Source organism: Erithacus rubecula (genome assembly GCF_903797595.1).
Source record: "Erithacus rubecula genome assembly, chromosome: 21".
NCBI lineage: Eukaryota > Metazoa > Chordata > Aves > Passeriformes > Muscicapidae > Erithacus > Erithacus rubecula.
The window spans coordinates 2,449,208-2,467,305 of record NC_136673.1 but is presented as its reverse complement, the minus strand read 5'-3'; the positions used below and the strand labels follow the sequence as shown (position 1 = coordinate 2,467,305).

The 18,098-nt window shown below is 40.8% G+C and overlaps 1 protein-coding gene across 1 annotated transcript in view; it reads left to right on the top strand.

Moving 5' to 3' along the window:
• Positions 1 to 16,452, top strand: part of CCDC187 (coiled-coil domain containing 187) — a 33,228-nt gene extending 16,776 nt beyond the window's left edge. The window contains exons 13-27 of the mRNA XM_079324570.1: positions 4,151 to 4,248; positions 4,623 to 4,733; positions 5,016 to 5,119; positions 5,620 to 5,753; positions 6,220 to 6,344; positions 6,468 to 6,781; positions 7,509 to 7,596; positions 8,352 to 8,566; positions 9,709 to 9,892; positions 10,079 to 10,241; positions 10,957 to 13,295; positions 13,926 to 14,267; positions 14,592 to 14,735; positions 15,146 to 15,271; positions 15,545 to 16,452. Of these exons, the coding sequence (XP_079180696.1) occupies positions 4,151 to 4,248; positions 4,623 to 4,733; positions 5,016 to 5,119; positions 5,620 to 5,753; positions 6,220 to 6,344; positions 6,468 to 6,781; positions 7,509 to 7,596; positions 8,352 to 8,566; positions 9,709 to 9,892; positions 10,079 to 10,241; positions 10,957 to 13,295; positions 13,926 to 14,267; positions 14,592 to 14,735; positions 15,146 to 15,271; positions 15,545 to 15,700 (4,643 nt within the window). The 3' untranslated portion in view covers positions 15,701 to 16,452. The remainder of the gene's footprint in view (positions 1 to 4,150; positions 4,249 to 4,622; positions 4,734 to 5,015; positions 5,120 to 5,619; positions 5,754 to 6,219; positions 6,345 to 6,467; positions 6,782 to 7,508; positions 7,597 to 8,351; positions 8,567 to 9,708; positions 9,893 to 10,078; positions 10,242 to 10,956; positions 13,296 to 13,925; positions 14,268 to 14,591; positions 14,736 to 15,145; positions 15,272 to 15,544) is intronic.
• Positions 16,453 to 18,098: the final 1,646 nt, after the last annotated feature.

The window sequence follows — 18,098 nt, the reverse complement described above, 5'->3', positions numbered from 1 at the left end:
AACTCCACAACTGCTGCCAAATGCACATATTTACCTTTCAGAGGGACACACGTCACCTGACCACCCACTGCTGTGCCAAAGAAAGATTTTCTGTAGTTAATACACTTGGCAAAATAACAAATTTCATTTCAAACATCTTAAAGCAGAGAGAAGGTATTCACAAAATATTTCTTTACTACGTGGGGTTAGACAGTGAACTTGTCCTGGATTGTTGAATTTTCTTTTTAAACACAGTCAGTATAAAACCCAGAACTGCAAATCTTATAATCTCATGCTATATCGTGGTGAACAAATATATAATCGTGGTGAACAAAAATTGTCTCCACAGGTGGCATTGGGAAAAATTTCACATTGCACATTAATTTCTCATCAGTTTAGGCACAAATTTTGGTATAAGCAATGAGCTGATAAGGAAGGGCTTTGCATATTACACTGCTGTGTAAAACCTTTCTGTCATTCCTGCCAAACCACAGGGAGCTGAGGAGATGAGCTGTACTCTTCTTTCTACTCCACCATGCCCTCTGAATACAACCCACAGTATCTAAATTTCTGTATTTCTATTAAATAAGAGAAGTGTATGATTTTTAAAAACCCCAATATTTTGCACGTGCCCTTTCCTATAGTCTAAGGAATGACCTTTGAGCCAGACTAGACTGAATGAGCCAGAAATCTCACTTCATTAGACCAGACTTTTTGTTTCCTTTTTTTTTTTTTTTGTATTTGAGAGATAACAACATTTAAGCTGAAACTAATTGTTTAAAAAGCATTTTCTAAATGTTGAAGCTTAATCATGGCTACTGCTTTAAAATAATTTGCATTAGGAAAGCAAATGAATGTTTTCCATTGTTTTTAAAATGCAGGATTTTAACCTGAACTACAAGGAAAGGGTGTTTATGTCGACTGCTGATGGACATATTTTCTTGTATCACTAGAGGGAGCTGCCTTCTTGCTTCTAGAAGAGGGAGAAATTATTAAATTAGTGGAATAAGCACAGAAATGTATCAGCATGGCTTCAGCTAATGGTGCTCTGATGGATTGTGTTGAGCTAGGGCAGTTCTTTGTCTTCCCTCCCAAATCCTGTTTTGTATTTCCCACACCTCCAGTGAGCTCCAGCCCTGCCTTCAGCACCTCTGGAGGTGTCTGCAGTGATGTTGTCACTGGCTGAGGGAGTTTGGAATAACTGATGAGGAGCAGAAGGACCATTCCATGGAAACTCAGGACTCTGGTTAAGCCCAGGTTTAGGCCCAGCTCTGTTGCTATCCTGAGCCAAGAGCTGCCCTGCAGCTCCATGTGAGAAGGGGCAGCAGCAGGGTGAGGCACTGCCATGTGCTGCAACATCTGGCTGGGAGCTGAACCCAGGCCAGCCCTCCACACCAGAGGATTTAGCTATAAACACAAAACATGCAGAGCACAGGAGCAGCACAGGCCATGTTAATCCCCTTGTTTGGTAAGCAGCCACTCTGCAGTGACAAGCAGGATACCAGCTGTGTTTGGAGAGGAGAGAAGGACCTGATTTAGCAGCTGTGGAAATACAGATTCTCCAAAGCACTTCAGAGGGCAGCTCAGCCCATGGATTTCCTGAGGGAACAGGCAGAGCCTTCATGTTTAGAGTCTCTTGCTTGGGGATTGCTCATGGCTCACAGGTCTTTGTTGAAGGGCCAAACTGCCTGAGCTGCATTTCTCAGCTGTGACCAGCAGTTACCAAACCTCTTTTCTTCCTCCCCTTTCACCTGTCATCACTGCAGCTCCTTTCCCTCAGAGAGTGCTGAAATCTGGGTGGTATTTCACCTTACCTGGAGAGCATCCTGAAATAATAAAGCAATCAAGCTAAGATGGTCATTTTGGAGAGAAGAATTGCCCAAATGGGGCAATTCCTTCTGGATCTGCTGCTCCACTCCACAGCAGCATTTTAGGACATTTACACCCCATATTCCTACACCTCCAAGTAATAATGCAGACAAAGTCGTGCTTACAGCTAAAGTTGCAAGTATGTCTTTTTATTATAACTGGGCTGGTCTGATTGCTGACATGGGCAGAAAGAGAAAAAGCTGTCCTTGAGTAAAGCAGCAGTAAATGCTTCTGCTTGCTTCAAGTGATTAGAAAAATGAGACTTTTAGCCTGGCTTTTTTAATTATATGTCAGGGAGATTCTACAGGGCTTTGCTGGGATTCTGCAGGTGCAGCGGAAAGTGATTTAATAAATAGCTTTTTTTTTTTTTCACAAGGCTGAGTGTATGCACATTGAAGCTATCTGGGTAGGCAGTAAATGCCATTCATCATCACCTAAAAGGACGTGAAGTTTAGCCAGATGGTATTTTCTTTAATGCAGGATGTTACAACACAAGAAATGCATCTGGAAATAGCCACAAATAGGAAAATGACATTCAAAAGGAGGAAAAAGAGATCAGAGCAAACTTTTTAATCACTTTGAGGTCAATATCACTGGTGGGGCTTTGGTCAGAACAATAACAGCATTGTTCAATTTGAGGCAAAAATTGAAAATATTTGTCAGGTTTTAAATTATATCCTAATAGATGATCATATTTCTGACTGGCCTAGATATTAGTATTAAAAGCTACTCAGACAATTTGCCATCAATAAATACAGCTTGTAACTTTTTAAATAGAATTACCTTATTTGTTATTTGTTATTGAAGGAGCTTTTGAAAGTGCTGTCTGTTGACCCGCTGAAGAATTGTTCACTTGTCTTTTTTTCACTTGCATTGCTTAAAACCACTAATAAAACTTCTCTGTACAAAACCCAGCTTTTTCATCCACTCCATTTTCCTAAATAGGTCATTGCACAAAATCATCTCTAGTTAACTATCAGCATTAAAGAGTCTGACTCAGTCCTCAAAATTAGAAAGACTGGCTAAAGTGAAAAATTCTTTCTAAAAAGATGAATCCTGAATTTGGCATGTCTAGATAATTTAGTATGATTTTGCCTTTTCAAACCACCTTCCAAAACCAGGAAAGCCCCATTACCAAAATAAAGGATGGGATTTCCATCCAGTCTGTTGACTCTGAAAAGGAGGGGGTTAAGAGAAGTCTTGTATAGTATCACTGTAGGAGGAAAGTGAAATCTGCAATCAAGCTGTTTTTAAAAACAGAGCAGCATTCTAATAGAAAATCTGCATCAAGCTCAAAGATTTAATATTTTATTTCACTCACAACACAAAACTCATCCTGGCATGCAAACAAGCCCACATCTCTGCTCCTTCTGTTCAATCTGTAAAGCAAAACAAACTCTGCATGTCATGGGCTTATCCTGCACCATGGAGTAATTTTGATTCAGGTGTCCTGGATAGAGACAGAGATTTTATCTCAGGTTTCCAAATCAAACCTATTTCTATTTATGACCCACACTTCAATTCTTTTATGGCTCTGGTTGCTGTGACAGTGGCACAGCACAGAATAAACACACGACCTGTTTGCATAAGCTGAGCAATTCATCTGAGAAGCTGAAGCAGCCAAGAACATTTTGCTGGTAAACATATCAGCTGCACTGTCCCACACAGGCAGGGGAGGTGCAATAAGGAAGTAGCAGTGAAAACAGTGCAACTTGAGCAAGAGGGAAAACTTCCCCACCTTAAAATTAAAGCTTTTTCCCCCAGGAGTTTGTGTCCCCCTGTGATAAAAGAGAGAGGAACCAGCTTGCATCCCAATACAGATGGAGGGGACATGCAGGATTCTGCTTGAGTTCCCAAAGAAGTGACATTTTGTCACTTGGGAAACCTTGTCACAAGGTTGGGAAGTGTTTCTTTTGTACCCAGTGGCTCTGATCCTGTTGGTGCAGCAAAGGAGCAGTGGGAACAAGAATGAAAATAACTCACACTGAAATTCATGCTTAGAACAGGAACTTGTTTCTTATTCCTCTCTCCTGGCATAGACCCTCAAGCCCTGCCAGTTCCCAATTCTTGAGGATTTTATGCTCACACATTTCTTGGCAGGATGTAGGTACTGACATTTTCCTTCTACAGTTATGGTAGAAGAAGTGAATGTATGCAGAGAAGTTATTTCAGGAGTAAAGGCAGATGTCAGATTTGGGAGGCTTCCAAAAATAGGCCCAGGGAGGATTCAAAAGGAAAATGCAGTTGGAACAATGTACACATTCACACATTCCCCTTGTGATGATCCCCTCAACTTCTGCAGGTGAAGGAGATTTTGGCAGCACAGAGCTGGAAGACAAACACAGGATCCACATGGATATTTTGAGGCAAACCTCCCTACTACTGGCTCACAGACTGAAGGTCAGTGGGAAACCTGTGTAAGGAGAAAAGGGAATTCCAGTTCTGCTGTCCCAGGGGAAAAGGTGCTCCCTATCCCCTGATTCAGGTGTGCTTAGGCTATTATCAGTTGGCACCAGCTGATCTGAATCAGGTTTATAAATCCTATGGACTATAAAAATGAGATGCCAGACATAATTTGCTGTTTGGAGACTTTAGTACAGCCCTGGTGGGTGAGAAGATGTTGCTGTGCTGCAGCCAAGGCAGCATTTGTTCTGCTTGCCCAGGGCAGCAGGATGTGGCTGTGCAGCTCCTGTCCTGCCCTTTGCCCCCAGCTCTCAGCTGTTCTGTCACCTGGTCAAAAGATACCATTTATAATCTGTCATTTCCTACCACAGCTCCAGCAGGAACAGCAGAAACAGCAGCTTGTGGTGCTGAGGGAGAGAGTAAAGCAAGAGGTTGAGGAAAGCCACAGGTTTTTGAGGGACCTGCTGCAGCTTGGTGCAGAGGTAAGTTATGATTTCAGATCCTGGGTTAACACCTCCAGGCCCCAACTCTCATGAGAGAAGTTCTAAACACACAGCAATTTGTGAGCTGCTCTACCACCCTACCCTCATATCCCCACAGAGTTTTCCCCCAGCCCATAAATTAACCAACTCTTTAGGAATTGTTGGCATAGGAAAGGCATCATCTACAACCAGGGGCTTTCCAAAGAGGATGAGGAAAAAAGGTTTAAATCTTCTGCTTTTCAAATTTGTCATTGAGGTGTGTGACCATTTCTGTGTGTGCAGGACAGCAGGAATTCCAGAGGCAGTGATCCTCCTGTGACAAGACTGTACCACACAGAGCAGACACAGAGAGGACACTGGTTGGAAGGTGACTTTGCTGCTGGCAGGTACAGGAGGCAAGATACAATGAGGCACTCTAAGGATTTGGCCTGTGGTTTGACAATATTAATATTTTGAGCCACTAAAGTAATTTCTATACAGTATTTTTTACTCTGATTTATGCCCAAGTTATGTTATTGACACCTTCCTAATGAGATCTTGCACTTTTAGAAAAGTAGAAATCCCTCTGGAACTTGTGTGAAAAGTATATATTTTTTTTTCATTTTGCTTTACTATCATACCCTTGATGTAAATTAGAATATTGTATGTGCATTTTTTATGTTCACTTAAAGTGGCATAAAGACCTGAGAATTGCTTCCAGGGTCTTATGGATGCAATTATCAGAAAGGCACCTTTGCACAGGTAAAACTTTCAGTATCACATAAAAATGAGCAACATTCTGGTTTGAAAAGATTCAATCTCCATGGAGGACTTGGATGTGAAAGCAAGGAACTGAAATAATATCTCTGACTGCAATAAGAAAAAATTTCCTTTTTCTTACCTTCAGTATTCAAGAGATGGGATCACTGAGACACTCTGCAATGAAGATAGAAAGAGATCCCAGTCCAGTGGGTCCCAAAATACTGGCAGAAAGAAAACCTCTAGGAGGAGGAGGTGCATATTGCTCAATGCTTCAAGAAGGTGAACATGAAGTTAAAGGATTTAGTGATATTGGGAAAATGTCTCGTTCAACCTGGCCTGGAACACAATTCTCTAATTAATTTTGAAAAATTTGACCTGAATATTTATGTTCATTGTGCATATTTAAACTGTGGCTGTCTTCCTTTGTACTGCTGGCCCTTCTAAGACAATCATGTTGGGATCTGAGAGTTATTCACCCTATTGATGGGCTCCTTTTTAAATTTTTACCTGTTTACCCTGATTTCACTGGTAAGGGAGGTTGGTGTCCATACCTTGCTCCTGAAGTGACCAGCTGAGGGATGAGTCCAGCTCCTGCTGAGGGCAGTGCATGGGCTCGGATGGCAAGCCTTTGCCAAAGGCACCTTGAGTTCAGGAATGATGTTAACTTGTACTGGGGGAGACGTTTTTGAGGTCTCATTTTTTTCTTTTCGGATATTTTATTTTTGATGACATTAACTCTTTGCAGATCACAGGCAGTCACTGCACAGCCATCACACCTTGAATCTGCTGTCACCTTGGGCAAATCCGCCTCACGGGGAGACCTGGGACAACTCTGGAGAGAGCAGTGACCAAGCCAGCTCTGACAGCCAGGTAACACCAGCTCTCCAAACAGACTGAGAGGTGCTTCTTTCTCTGGGTTGGTTGATTTTTTTAGTTTTAGTCCCTCTATCAAACTGTTCACCCAATGACGCCGATGCTCTTCTCTGTCCCCAGTGTGGCGCAGCCATTCCGTCCTTGGGAGGCCCCAGCACCGCTCACGGCCCCAGCACCGCTCACGGCCCCAGCACCGCTCACGGCCCCAGCACCGCTCACGGCCCCAGCACCGCTCACGGCCCCAGCACCGTTCATGGCCCCAGCACCGTTCATGGCCCCAGCACCGTTCACGGCCCCAGCCTGGCCGTGGTGGAGCAGTGGCTGAGGGGAGAGGAGCTGCGGGCTCGGCAGCAGGCGGTGCTGCTGCAGCTCCGGAGGAAGGCTCTGAGGGAGAGGGCCAGGGCCCAGCTGGCCTGGCTGGGCCACCAGAGACGGTGAGGGGGCAATGGGGGAGCAGCGCTGCAGGCCGGGAGCGGATTTCCTCCTTCCAGCAGAACACAATAAATGTAAAATCTTCTTAGAAAGCACGTAGCAAGTAAAGATGAGGAGAGGAAAGGAGCCTGTGTGGTTTTAGTGTCTCCAGAGTAGAGTTGAGCTTTACCTTCTCTGTGGTGGTGTGAGGCGCTGACCGGGCTGAGAAGCCCTCAGGGACAGTGAGGGGTGTCCCTCAGCACTGACCAGGAGGAGCCCTCAGGGATGGACAGTGAGGGGTGTCCCTCAGCACTGACCAGGATGAGGAACCCTCAGGGATGGACAGTGAGGGGTGTCCCTCAGCACTGACCAGGATGAGGAACCCTCAGGGATGGACAGTGAGGGGTGTCCCTCAGCACTGACCAGGAGGAACCCTCAGGGATGGACAGTGAGGGGTGTCCCTCAGCACTGACCAGGATGAGGAACCCTCAGGGATGGACAGTGAGGGGTGTCCCTCAGCACTGACCATGAGGCTGAAGAACCCTCAGGGATGGACAGTGAGGGGTGTCCCTCAGCAGTGACCAGGAGGAGCCCTCAGGGATGGACAGTGAGGGGTGTCCCTCAGCACTGACCAGCCTGCAGAGTCTTCCATACCAACTTCCATAACTCCCTTGAGAGGAGCTTTGCTCCCATCCATAAATTCAAGGCATTTAATGATCTGACTCTGATTCTCATCCTTGTAACCTCCAGCGTTCTGGAAAACGTTCAGGATAGCACTGGAGCCTCTGCCATGGCAGCAAAGCAGCACAAAATCCTGATGGAGCTGAAACAGGAGCAGGTAATGCTGCAGTGAGAGGAGCTGGGTTTCATCTCATATCCACAGGGAGGTGTCTGGAGTTGTTGGACCAAGTGGGGTTTGTGTTTAAAAAAAAAAATCACTTTGCATCCATTATTCTGCATGTTTCATATATACCCACAGTGAGGTGGGTTTTGTGCCAAAGTCAGCAGTCTGTAAATCTTGGATAAAAGAAAACATCTTTTTTTTTCTCTCTTCTGCTACCTCGCTGTTATTGTGGATTTTTCTATTTATGCCATAACAAACAGGTAATATAATGTAGGTTTCCATTGATTTATGCTTGTGATGTTGAAATATATTAAATTAATCTGACAGCTAATTTTATAGTCTCAGTTATTCCACTATGCAGGATTCATAATTACACTTGGTAGTCAGAAAATGTCTGTCCTGCTCCTAACATAGTGCAAGCTTTTCTTTTAAGTGAAGGAATTCCTAGTGCAAACCACAAACACCCTGTAGTTTTGAATTATCTGAAGACAATTCATTTTTAAAGGTCTCACCACTTGACTCCCCATCAAAACATCCCTTTACCTGTCATTAATTTTCACAGGTGAAACCCCTGTTGAAAAATAAAACTGAATTTTTTTTATAAAAAATGAAAACCACCTACACATCAAATTTCCAGGGTATTTTGGGATTAAAAGTGCCTTATGTTAAGAAATATTATACATATTTTTAAGTATAGCTCTTTGTTATCCTCACTCTGTTATGCTCCTTTCTTTCTCTGCTTTGTGTAGGCAGAAATCCAGAACCTGCAAAACATCCACAGGGCAGCTCATCAAGAAAGGAAGCTTTTATTAAAGCAGCAGAGAGAAATCTTAATGATGCAGCATTCAACAGCACAACTCCAGGAAAAGCTGCACAGTTTGGCTGGGAAGCAGGAGATTATTAAGTCAGGGAGTAAAGACAGTTGTGTCCAGCTAAAGCATAAAAAGAGCAATAAATATGAGGGGTAAGTAAAACTTTTCTCAGTATTGCTGAAGGTAAGACCAAATCCAGTGGAGATGGAGACAGGTATGTCCTAGATAATTGTGTGAGCTTTAGATACTCCAGAGAGGGAGTTTATGATGATAATTTTTTAGAATTCCTGTGTTCAAGCAGTGGATACATCCAGATATCACTGCTTATCATTCTGTCCCAAATGGTGAGCTCCTCAGGGCACCTTTAATGATGCCACACAACTGCTAAAGCTAGTTCAGGTTTTCATGGTGGCTTTAACTACAAACCCAAACTACTTTGCAACTATATATTAATTAGGCTTCACAATAACCATATGGAATGAGTAGAAATGTATTGATTTAATTGGTGAAATTCACTCCTTTGTCACCCTCTGTATCACTCAGCCCCTCTGAGCTGGTCTGTGCTTCACTGAGGATTAAACCACAGGAGGATTTTATAAAACATGTGGCTAAAGTTTAGGCTTAAACTGAAGCACAAATGTGTCATGTAAAATCCTACAGGGAGACATAATTCAGGAGTTTAGTCAGACTGAGAAATCCCCATCCTGCTGTTCCCCAGGAGCTGTATCCACTGTATCCCTGTCTGCTTCCTGCTGGGCTGGAGGAGCTGAGCAGTGTGAATGAGACCCCCACAGCATCCACACTTCTCAAAATAAAAATCTCCTTTGCTTCAGGAAGAGAAAAAGCAGTTAAAGACATATATTTATCTATATGAATTAAACCCCCCTTTCATTCAGTGTTACCCAGAGCTTTAGCAGGGTGGTGAGTCAGGTTTGTGCATTTACTCAAGTCCCCACAGGGGAAGGCTTTCAAATAAATTCCTGCATGGAACTGATCTATAATTCATGGTGTTATTGATTACAAGTCAGAGAAATCTTTAAAAGGTTTCTTGGCTGTGCTTTCACTTCTTATTACTGACAAGGCTGCTCGTAGGAGAACAGTGAATATTGGTGTCAGTCTGGAGCAGCCAGGGGCTGGTGGAACTCAAATGCACCCAAATTCTGGCTGATTGTCCATAGATCTCTGTCCTGTGCAGGAGTGCAGAGTGGTGATTATGCTATTTATCCACCTGCATGGGTATGTTCATATTTTATACTGATCAGGAGTGAAGCATTCCATGTCTAACTCTTTACAGCTTTTCTACTGAGAACAAGGAATCACTGGTACAGCACCAGAAACAGGTGGAGCAGTTCCCAGTTTTGGAGCAGTCCCTTAATGCTCATGATAATGTTTTCTTACCTCTGGAACCTACAAATTCAGCTGGAATGGAACCTGTAGCCACACTCATTACAACAAAAGGCCAAAAGTGTGTACTTCTGGTAAGGACCACCTCTGCAATTCCATTAATGCCTAAAGAAAAGCTGGCCCAGATTATATTTGCCTTAAAATAGAACCAGCACAAGATTCATATGGCAGTTAGGAACATGAAGTCAAAATAAGTGTGTTGGTTATGTGCACTTTTTCATTATGACATTAACTCTATCTCCTAAATATTTGCATTCTAGGAATCTGTGCTGGAGGAAAAGGCACTTCCTTCAGACTATGATCCTGAAGATAATGAAGATATTAATCCACTTGGCAGAAAGTACCCAGTGAAAGGTATGGGGATGCTTCCTACTTGGTGTAACTTATGCCTAATTCAGGCAGAAAATACTATTGAAGGAACAGGTCAATCATATTTAATGCTATTATGTCCAATCTGTTTCAACTACTTGAATCAAATTTTAATCCAGACAGAAAGAGAGACAATCTTCTCATTTATTACCACAGTGTCTTGCTCACTATAGCCATTGTATAAATCACTGCTGGGCAAGATGGTTTATTAAGAGATGTGATTATACTGCTTCCCCAGAACAAAATCATAACTTACTCTGATTGTGTCATTAACAATTTGCTCTCTTTTGAGACAGTTTTTCAAGAATTTAAGGCTGTTCTTTTTAAAAGAACATAGATCAGCTGAAGATAGACTTGGACAGGACATGCTGGAGTTATTTTTGTTTCCAGATTTTATCCTCAGTTCATATTTCTTACTCTCAGTAGGACAGGTAAAAAATAAAACTGTCTGTTTATATATGAGTAAGTGATATAATTTACATAGTTCTGGGTATGCAAAATAGCTGTAATATAAATATTTACATATTGTGGCTATATTTTCTATTACTGCCATTTCTCTAATGAACCATCATTCTGCATTTCATAGAATCAGAATATTCTGATTTAGAAGGGACCCACAAGGATCATAAAGTCCAACTCCTAACTTACACCTAGATATCATAGTGAGGAGCATGGTAGATTTGTGTACCCTAAGTGATGTATCAGCAAGCTTTCTATAAATTACTTTTTTAAAAGGCTGATTTAAAAAAAAATATTTTAAATGTTCCAGTTAAAGAAGTGGAAGTGCCTGTCCCTTCTGAGATCCATCAGGTGGATGCCAGTCCATGTTTGAAGCCTTTGGACCATATTTCTCTTGAAGCTTCTGATGAACTACATTTAAAAGTGTTTTCTGAAGGATTAACTTCCACAGAATCATCATCCAAGTCTAATAACTTCCTTTTGAAATGTGAAAGTTCCAAATCAGACTCTTCTCACTCAGAATTCCAGAAAGTGTCTGCAGTTTGGATCAACATCTCAAAAAGTTCCCTTTCAGACCCAGAATTAGAGCTGAAACATGGAGAGGACACAGATGTCAGTGTCCCAGAGGAGTTTGGCTGTGACAGTGGTGATGTGTTTACTAATCTCTCAAAAGAAATGCCAATAACAATAAACAATGGAAAGGAAACATCACCTAGTGACAGACACAATGAACGTGAGCTGCCTGAAGATGACAGAGCTGAGACTTCATCCCTCTCCCAGGAACACCCCAGAGATGCCTTGGATCCTGACTGCACTGATCACCTGCTTTCTTTCCTTCCACCAGACAAAGCAAATGCCACCAGAATGGAGTCAGCACATCCCTGTCAGTCTGAAAACCCTTCTGAGGGAGCAGATGAGCCACACCTGGGTGCCTCACAGAGCTGCAGCAGAAACAAACCCTGTTCTCAGGAGATTCCAATGCTGGGGAATGATGCAGCTGCCAGCCCTTCATGCAGTGATGCTGCCTCCAGTAGTGATAAGGGTCTCCCTCCAACTGATGAGGATACCTTGTCAGAAATTCTGTGTCCTGTGGATGAAGGATTGTCCTCTGGAAGTGCTGACTTGCCATCCTCTAACAAAAAGGATTTATCATTTCCAAGTGAAGATCTTCCTCCTCCCCCTTTAGGTGCAGATGCAATGAAAAATGGTGATCCTGCCTCCAGCACGGATGATTTCCCATCTCCACCAGAACAAATGACAGGCCCAGAGTCTGGTCAGGGCATGGATGAAGATATATCACTGGAAATGGATGCATTACCCCCATTACCTGATAACACCATGCCTGAAGGATTTCCCCTGCTCAGTACAGAGACAAGTGGTGCTTTTTCAACTCAGCTTGGTTGTCTCTCAGAACAATGTATATTTAGAGCTCTTTCAAGCTGTTTATCAGAAAACCAGCATGGAGAACAGGAGATGCCTTTGCAGCATTTGGAATTTCTGCCTGTGTCAAATACAGATTCTTCTGGTGGAAGTCAAAGTCCTGAATTCCCAATGAAACAATACAAAGTGGATGAAAAGCTGCCCAGCACTGAAGAGGAGAGTGATGACCCATTATCACCATTTGAAATTGGGGACAGAGTGTTGGTAAGGCAGAGCCAGCCTGGAACTCTGATGTTCAAAGGCCAGACTCATTTTGGCACTGGCCATTGGGCTGGTGTTGCACTGGACAAAGCTGAAGGTGACAATGCTGGAACTTATGAAGGGGTGAAGTACTTTGAATGTGCTCAGCACTGTGGGGTCTTTGTCAGACCTGATGAGATTTCACACTTGTTGGGGGTTAACAAAAATAGTTCCAGTTACATGGGGGATGAAGACTCTGACTCCTTCCACGATGATGATGATAACTCCCTCAAAGGAGACTGCAAATATTCTGAGGATGGTGAGCAGAGAGTGAGGTTTGCAGAGGACACAAACAGTGCAGGAGGTTCAGAAGTGAAAGAAAACCAGTCTGGGTTACACAGTGCCTTGCAGTCTGGAAAAGGGCAAAAGTTTCCCCATTCCAGCCAGTGTAACTGTAATGAATTCCTCTGTCAAAAGAACTTAATGTGCTTGGGATCAGATAAAGAAAAAACAGAACTGGCACAAATAAAACAAACTATATTTGCAGATGCTCTTCTAAAGAAAAGCAAGACAGATGAGGTAAACACAAGCAAAAATATTTGTTGCTTGGTAGAGGATCAGAAAAGAATTAAACTTGCTGATGATATTGCAAGTGAAGTCAGTAAAAAACTTCTGTTTGACATTTTAATTGCATTTTCTGAAACAGATCAACACAAATATAAAAGTGCCTTTGAAAAAGACATGATGAATTATGGCAAAGGCCTGAGGCAAGAAGACAATCAGAAACCATTTCTCCTCAAAGAAAATTCAGTTGCTGCCTTATCTGAACCATCTGCAACCGTTTCTGATGTTTTACTGAGTGATTTTGATATGCTCTGCATTCATGGTTGTCACACAGTAACAGACAGAATTGTAACTAAATTTATAGATGATGCAGTTAAAGAATATAAGAAGATTAAAAGAAAACACAGATCAAAAGCAGACAAGGTATTTCCTTTATCTCCAGAGACTTCTCTAACCACTTTGCCTGTAAGTACAATGAAAAAGTTTTTATTTCAAGTGCTGGCCCTGAAGTTGGGTCTATAGGGGCAAGAATTTGTGTGGCCCAGTATTTCATCATCCATAAAAATTATATCAGTGTTAGGAACCAGACTGCTCATCTCATGTGACCCATTCCTTATTTTAGGAATTATCCTGTTTCCATTGCTTAGCACGTGTATGTTCCAAACAAAGAAAATGTGATTTCTTTATTGGAATTTGTTAGTTGTCAAAACAGATAAATCTGTATAAATGTCAATTGTTAATAACTTCAAAGCAAACCTGGATACTTGTCAGCTCATCTGCCTGACTCATTTCCAGCTCTGGGCTGTGAGAAAATCTCTTTGAGGGTGGTGATGGTGGGGAGAGCAGTTGTTTAGAACAACGTTGTTGCTAAATGTCAAAAATTTTCATGGAACTCCAGAACTGTAGTTTTAATTCTGAATTCTGCCAAATACAGTTAAAATAAGTTTTGGTTTTTTTTAAATAATACATCAGTAAGCCTTTCTTTGAGACCATGAATAAGATGGCTTTAGGTATAACCCTGATCTGTTGCTAATAATCTCAATACCTCTAAAAATATGGAATATATCATCTGTCTTTTCTTTTTCTCTCTTGAAGCTCCTTTTAAAAATCCTTGATGCTGGTGTTTTTGGAAGCTCTGAAGATTTTGATCAGCCTAATTCTGACCAAACCATGCTGGTGAGACAGACACAAAAGCAATACTTGTACAAATTAGACCAGTGGCACTCAGCTCCTTGGAAGAAAACTGTGGAAACTCCTCTGGTGATACCACATAACAGTTCTTATGTTAAAAATTTGTCTGCATATGCTGTGGAAGAATTATGGACCCCAGAGAACATAAATTCAAATTTCAGGAACATTGATGTGCCAAAGTACTTGGAATATAATGATCTCCCAGGGAATGATTTGGAAGCAGAAAGCAAGAGAATGTATAATCAGGTATTTTTTATGCACTGCTAATTAATTTTTGTTGTCTTTTGTTCTGGAGGCCAAAACATATTAGCTAATATTTAATGTTATTCCAGTTTCTAACACTAAATATAACTAAAGAGACACTGAAAGGTACTACCAGGAGTATTGTGCAATTTGCTACAGAATAATTCCAGCAGAATAAAGGTCCTTGCAGAGAATCCAGAGTTTTGCCAGAGTTCCACCATAAGACCTTGGATACTTGAGCCAGTGTCTGGTTTGGGTCTGTTGAGGGAAAGCCAAGTTTCCTGGAAAACTGAGGACAGGAATCCAGTTCTCCTGACTTTGTTACAGGTTATATTTGATTTGAGCCATGAGGTGCTGTGTGCAGAATATCAAGTGACTGCCAAGCCAAATGTGTTCCCATGGGTGAAAAAAAATGTGGGATCTGACTGTTCCAGGTATCTCTGCAGAAGGACAGATGTCAGTGATGCCAAGGTATGTTCTGGCAATGGAAAGTACAGGAACAAGAGTGAAAAGAGCAGAGATTGCAATAGCAAAAAGAAATGGGAAATTTGTGAGGATTTTGTAACTGAGGTGATGGGAGAAGAATTACTCTGAAATGTCTGAATAAATACAGACCAAGCTGATTAGTCAAAATATTCCATATGTATGCAGTTAATGGGAATGGGCCTTAAACTCTCCTAATTATGACTATTTTGTGTGTAACCTCTAAAGTGACATTATGATTAAAATGTTGGCCAGTATTGATCAGTTACCTCTAGATCAGTCCCCTAAACTGTGGGATGTTTCTGGATCTCCCCACTGGCACCTGGCACTGATCTGGAACCTTCACACCACCAGAATTCTTATGAGGAGAGCTCTTTTCAGCCTTCTTTATTTTGTAGACGTTTGTTCAGGGTGAAATAATTAAAATTATGAACCTGGAAAAGAATGACTTAGAAATGAAAAGAAAATTCCTAAATATGACCAAGTATGGAAACTGTAAGAGAGACAGAGTGGACCTTATTCTGGTAAGCAGACTTTCCAATGGGGATTTGTTTATTTCCTCTAGATTTAAACTGGAAATTCTCATCCACTTGTAAGAATCACATTTACTTAACTTCAGAACTTCAAATCACTACCTTTTTAAAATGGAATTAATAATCCAGTATCTCCAGTTCTTGTGAGTGATTTAAATTAAATTAATGATGGAGATGTAAAGTTGTTGGATTAGGTGCAGTGTCTCAGTACTTTTGTGAAGCTCTTATTTTTGATGTAATAAATCCTTTCCATGTTATATTTAGATCCAAGAGCTCCACAAAGAAGAATCTCAGTGGACTTCTTATGGTGATGATGAATTAACAGTGAAGATGAGGATGACTGAAGCCATATTTGATAGCTTGATCCTTGATACAATCAGAGTTCTTAATAAGATTTATCTGAAAAAAAGCTTGCTGTAAAGGTGACTGTGCACCATTTTTATTCTTTTAATAAACTGTGGAAGTGATTGAAAGGAGCCTGGAGAGGTGGCACAGGGAATGGCAGGACCTGGAGCCAGACATTCAGGTTAAATGTCTATTATTTTATACAAATAAAGCAAATACTGATGTGATGCACTTTAAATTGGAGACTTTTTTTTTCTACCAGCACCTTCAATTCCTAACAATTAGAAATGTTCCCGTAGTTGGGTTATTTATCATGCAATTCACAGGACCCATTGAATTTTTACAACATCCCAATGTGGGGTGCAGAGAATGTACTTTAATAAACAAAAGAGAGGAAATCAATTCTCCTTTGCTATTGGCAAAACTGGAAAAAGCAAGATTTTGACAAGGAAACAGAAGCATTTTCTCACTATGTTAATTGCTGTGGTCCCACCTATTTTGTTTTGAGAAAAACAAATTTTTGTTAGTTCTTTTTAAAATAAATACTGTGCAAATATTTCTTACTGGAATTCAGAAACCCTTGATTATTGAACAATTGATTATAAAGAGATCAGATTTTTTTCCAATTCTATTCTTTCAGAGTGTTTTTCAAATAAAACTAAAATCGGGATCAATAAAGATAAATTATATATAAACTTAAGATTTAAAAATACAATGCTTAAAATCTGGTTGGGTGGAATACAAAGACATTTTATGTTTGTATTTTTAAATGCTTTTAGCTTAATTGTTTTTGTACTTGTTTTCTGAATAAAATATGATACACATGGCTTATTTTGTTTATTTATTCTCACTGAAATCAGTTAAAATTACAGATTATCTTGTACACACTGCTCTTCTCAGCAGTGAATGGGTGCACACTTTTGTTTTGTTTTTCTGGGCATATTAAACCCTCCCCTGCTTGTTGCCATATGAACAGAAATAAAAAGGCAACTTCTGCCCCCAGCATCTTAACTGGTGATCTTATCCTATAAACTATTTTCATGTCTCTAGTGCTACATTTCCTTGTCTCTGACTTTATCCTCATTGATTAGTTAATCCACATAAGTTACTTGTTTTCTTGTTGTCAGTTTATAGCAGAATTTAACTCTTTTTTTTTTTTTTTTCCTCCTGGATTTAGAGTGTTGGATTCAATAACAAATCTATAAATTGCAGCACTCTGGTTTTTCAGTTTATTCTCACTCTGGTTTTGCAGTAGCAGGATCCTTGTGTTTGGAATGAAATCTATTAAAAATATCACTTAGATATGAATAAATAGCTGAAGGACTTGTTTGATTTTTAGCCTTATGTTGCACCTGAGGCAGAGACCCATCAGATTTGCAATGAGGGTTGGGAGTGAAGCCTGAAACCCTCACAAGGTGCTCTGCAGGGAAGGACACAGCTATAAAACACCTCCTGCTGATGAAATAAAAAGTGTGTCCACAGAACATGTCAGACATGTTTAATATCCCCCACCATTCCCTGTTCAAAACCTGAGATTCTGGCACCCAGATATATTGACCTGTTCACTCTGTGGCAAGGCTTCAATATCAAGATTACTCTCCTTCAAGGTCTAATATTTTGTTTGCCTTGGGTTTGATCAATATTAACCTCCTGGGTCAATAAATCTTGATACTAGCCTCGAGAGGAGTCATTATCTTTCATAGAAAATGATTATTTCTCACTTAAACCCTACATTTAATTCTCCTGTAATCCATCTCTTTCATCTTCATACATTTAACAATTCTTCTGAATAAAATGTGCTCTAAAATATCTTAGGCACTGCAGATTTTTAAAATCCTAATTAGCAGCTGCTACAAGGTTTTTTCAATTCTTGGAAGCTGTTGGGCTCTGCTATTGTAACCATTTATTTTGTTGCTTGCTATACCCAGGAAAAATAGAAACAAAAAACCCCAAAGCTGGGATGTGATATGAGAAACCATTTAGGTTGTAGCTGAGGATATGGATCAAAAGATATGTGTCTGAACCACTTTAGATTTAATGGTCAAATAAAAGAAAGGGTCAGGAAAAGGCAAAAGTAGCAGAATTTTATTCTTGTACTGTTTGAGGGTTGCTGGCAACAAACAATCATAAATTAAGTTCTAATCCTGAACTCCCCCGATGGGCCTGAAGGAAGAATTTAAACCCCTTTGTTTCCCACTTGTTCTTCAAGGATTAAAAGAAGAGTTTGTGAGTAGCAGAAGCAAGAATTATCTTTTCAGAGATCTGGGCCTTTCATTATCTGAGTTTTAAACTCTGAAATCCTTCTCTGGGGACGTTGTTGGATTTCTGCTTCTCATTAACGTAATGAAGATTCTTGAGCTTGTATTTAGAAATGAAAGGAGATTTCCATACTGGGCCAGAGCTATAAAAGGTGCTAAAATCCATTATTAGTGCTCATCCTGAATTTATGGAAAGGACAGAGCTTCTATCAAAC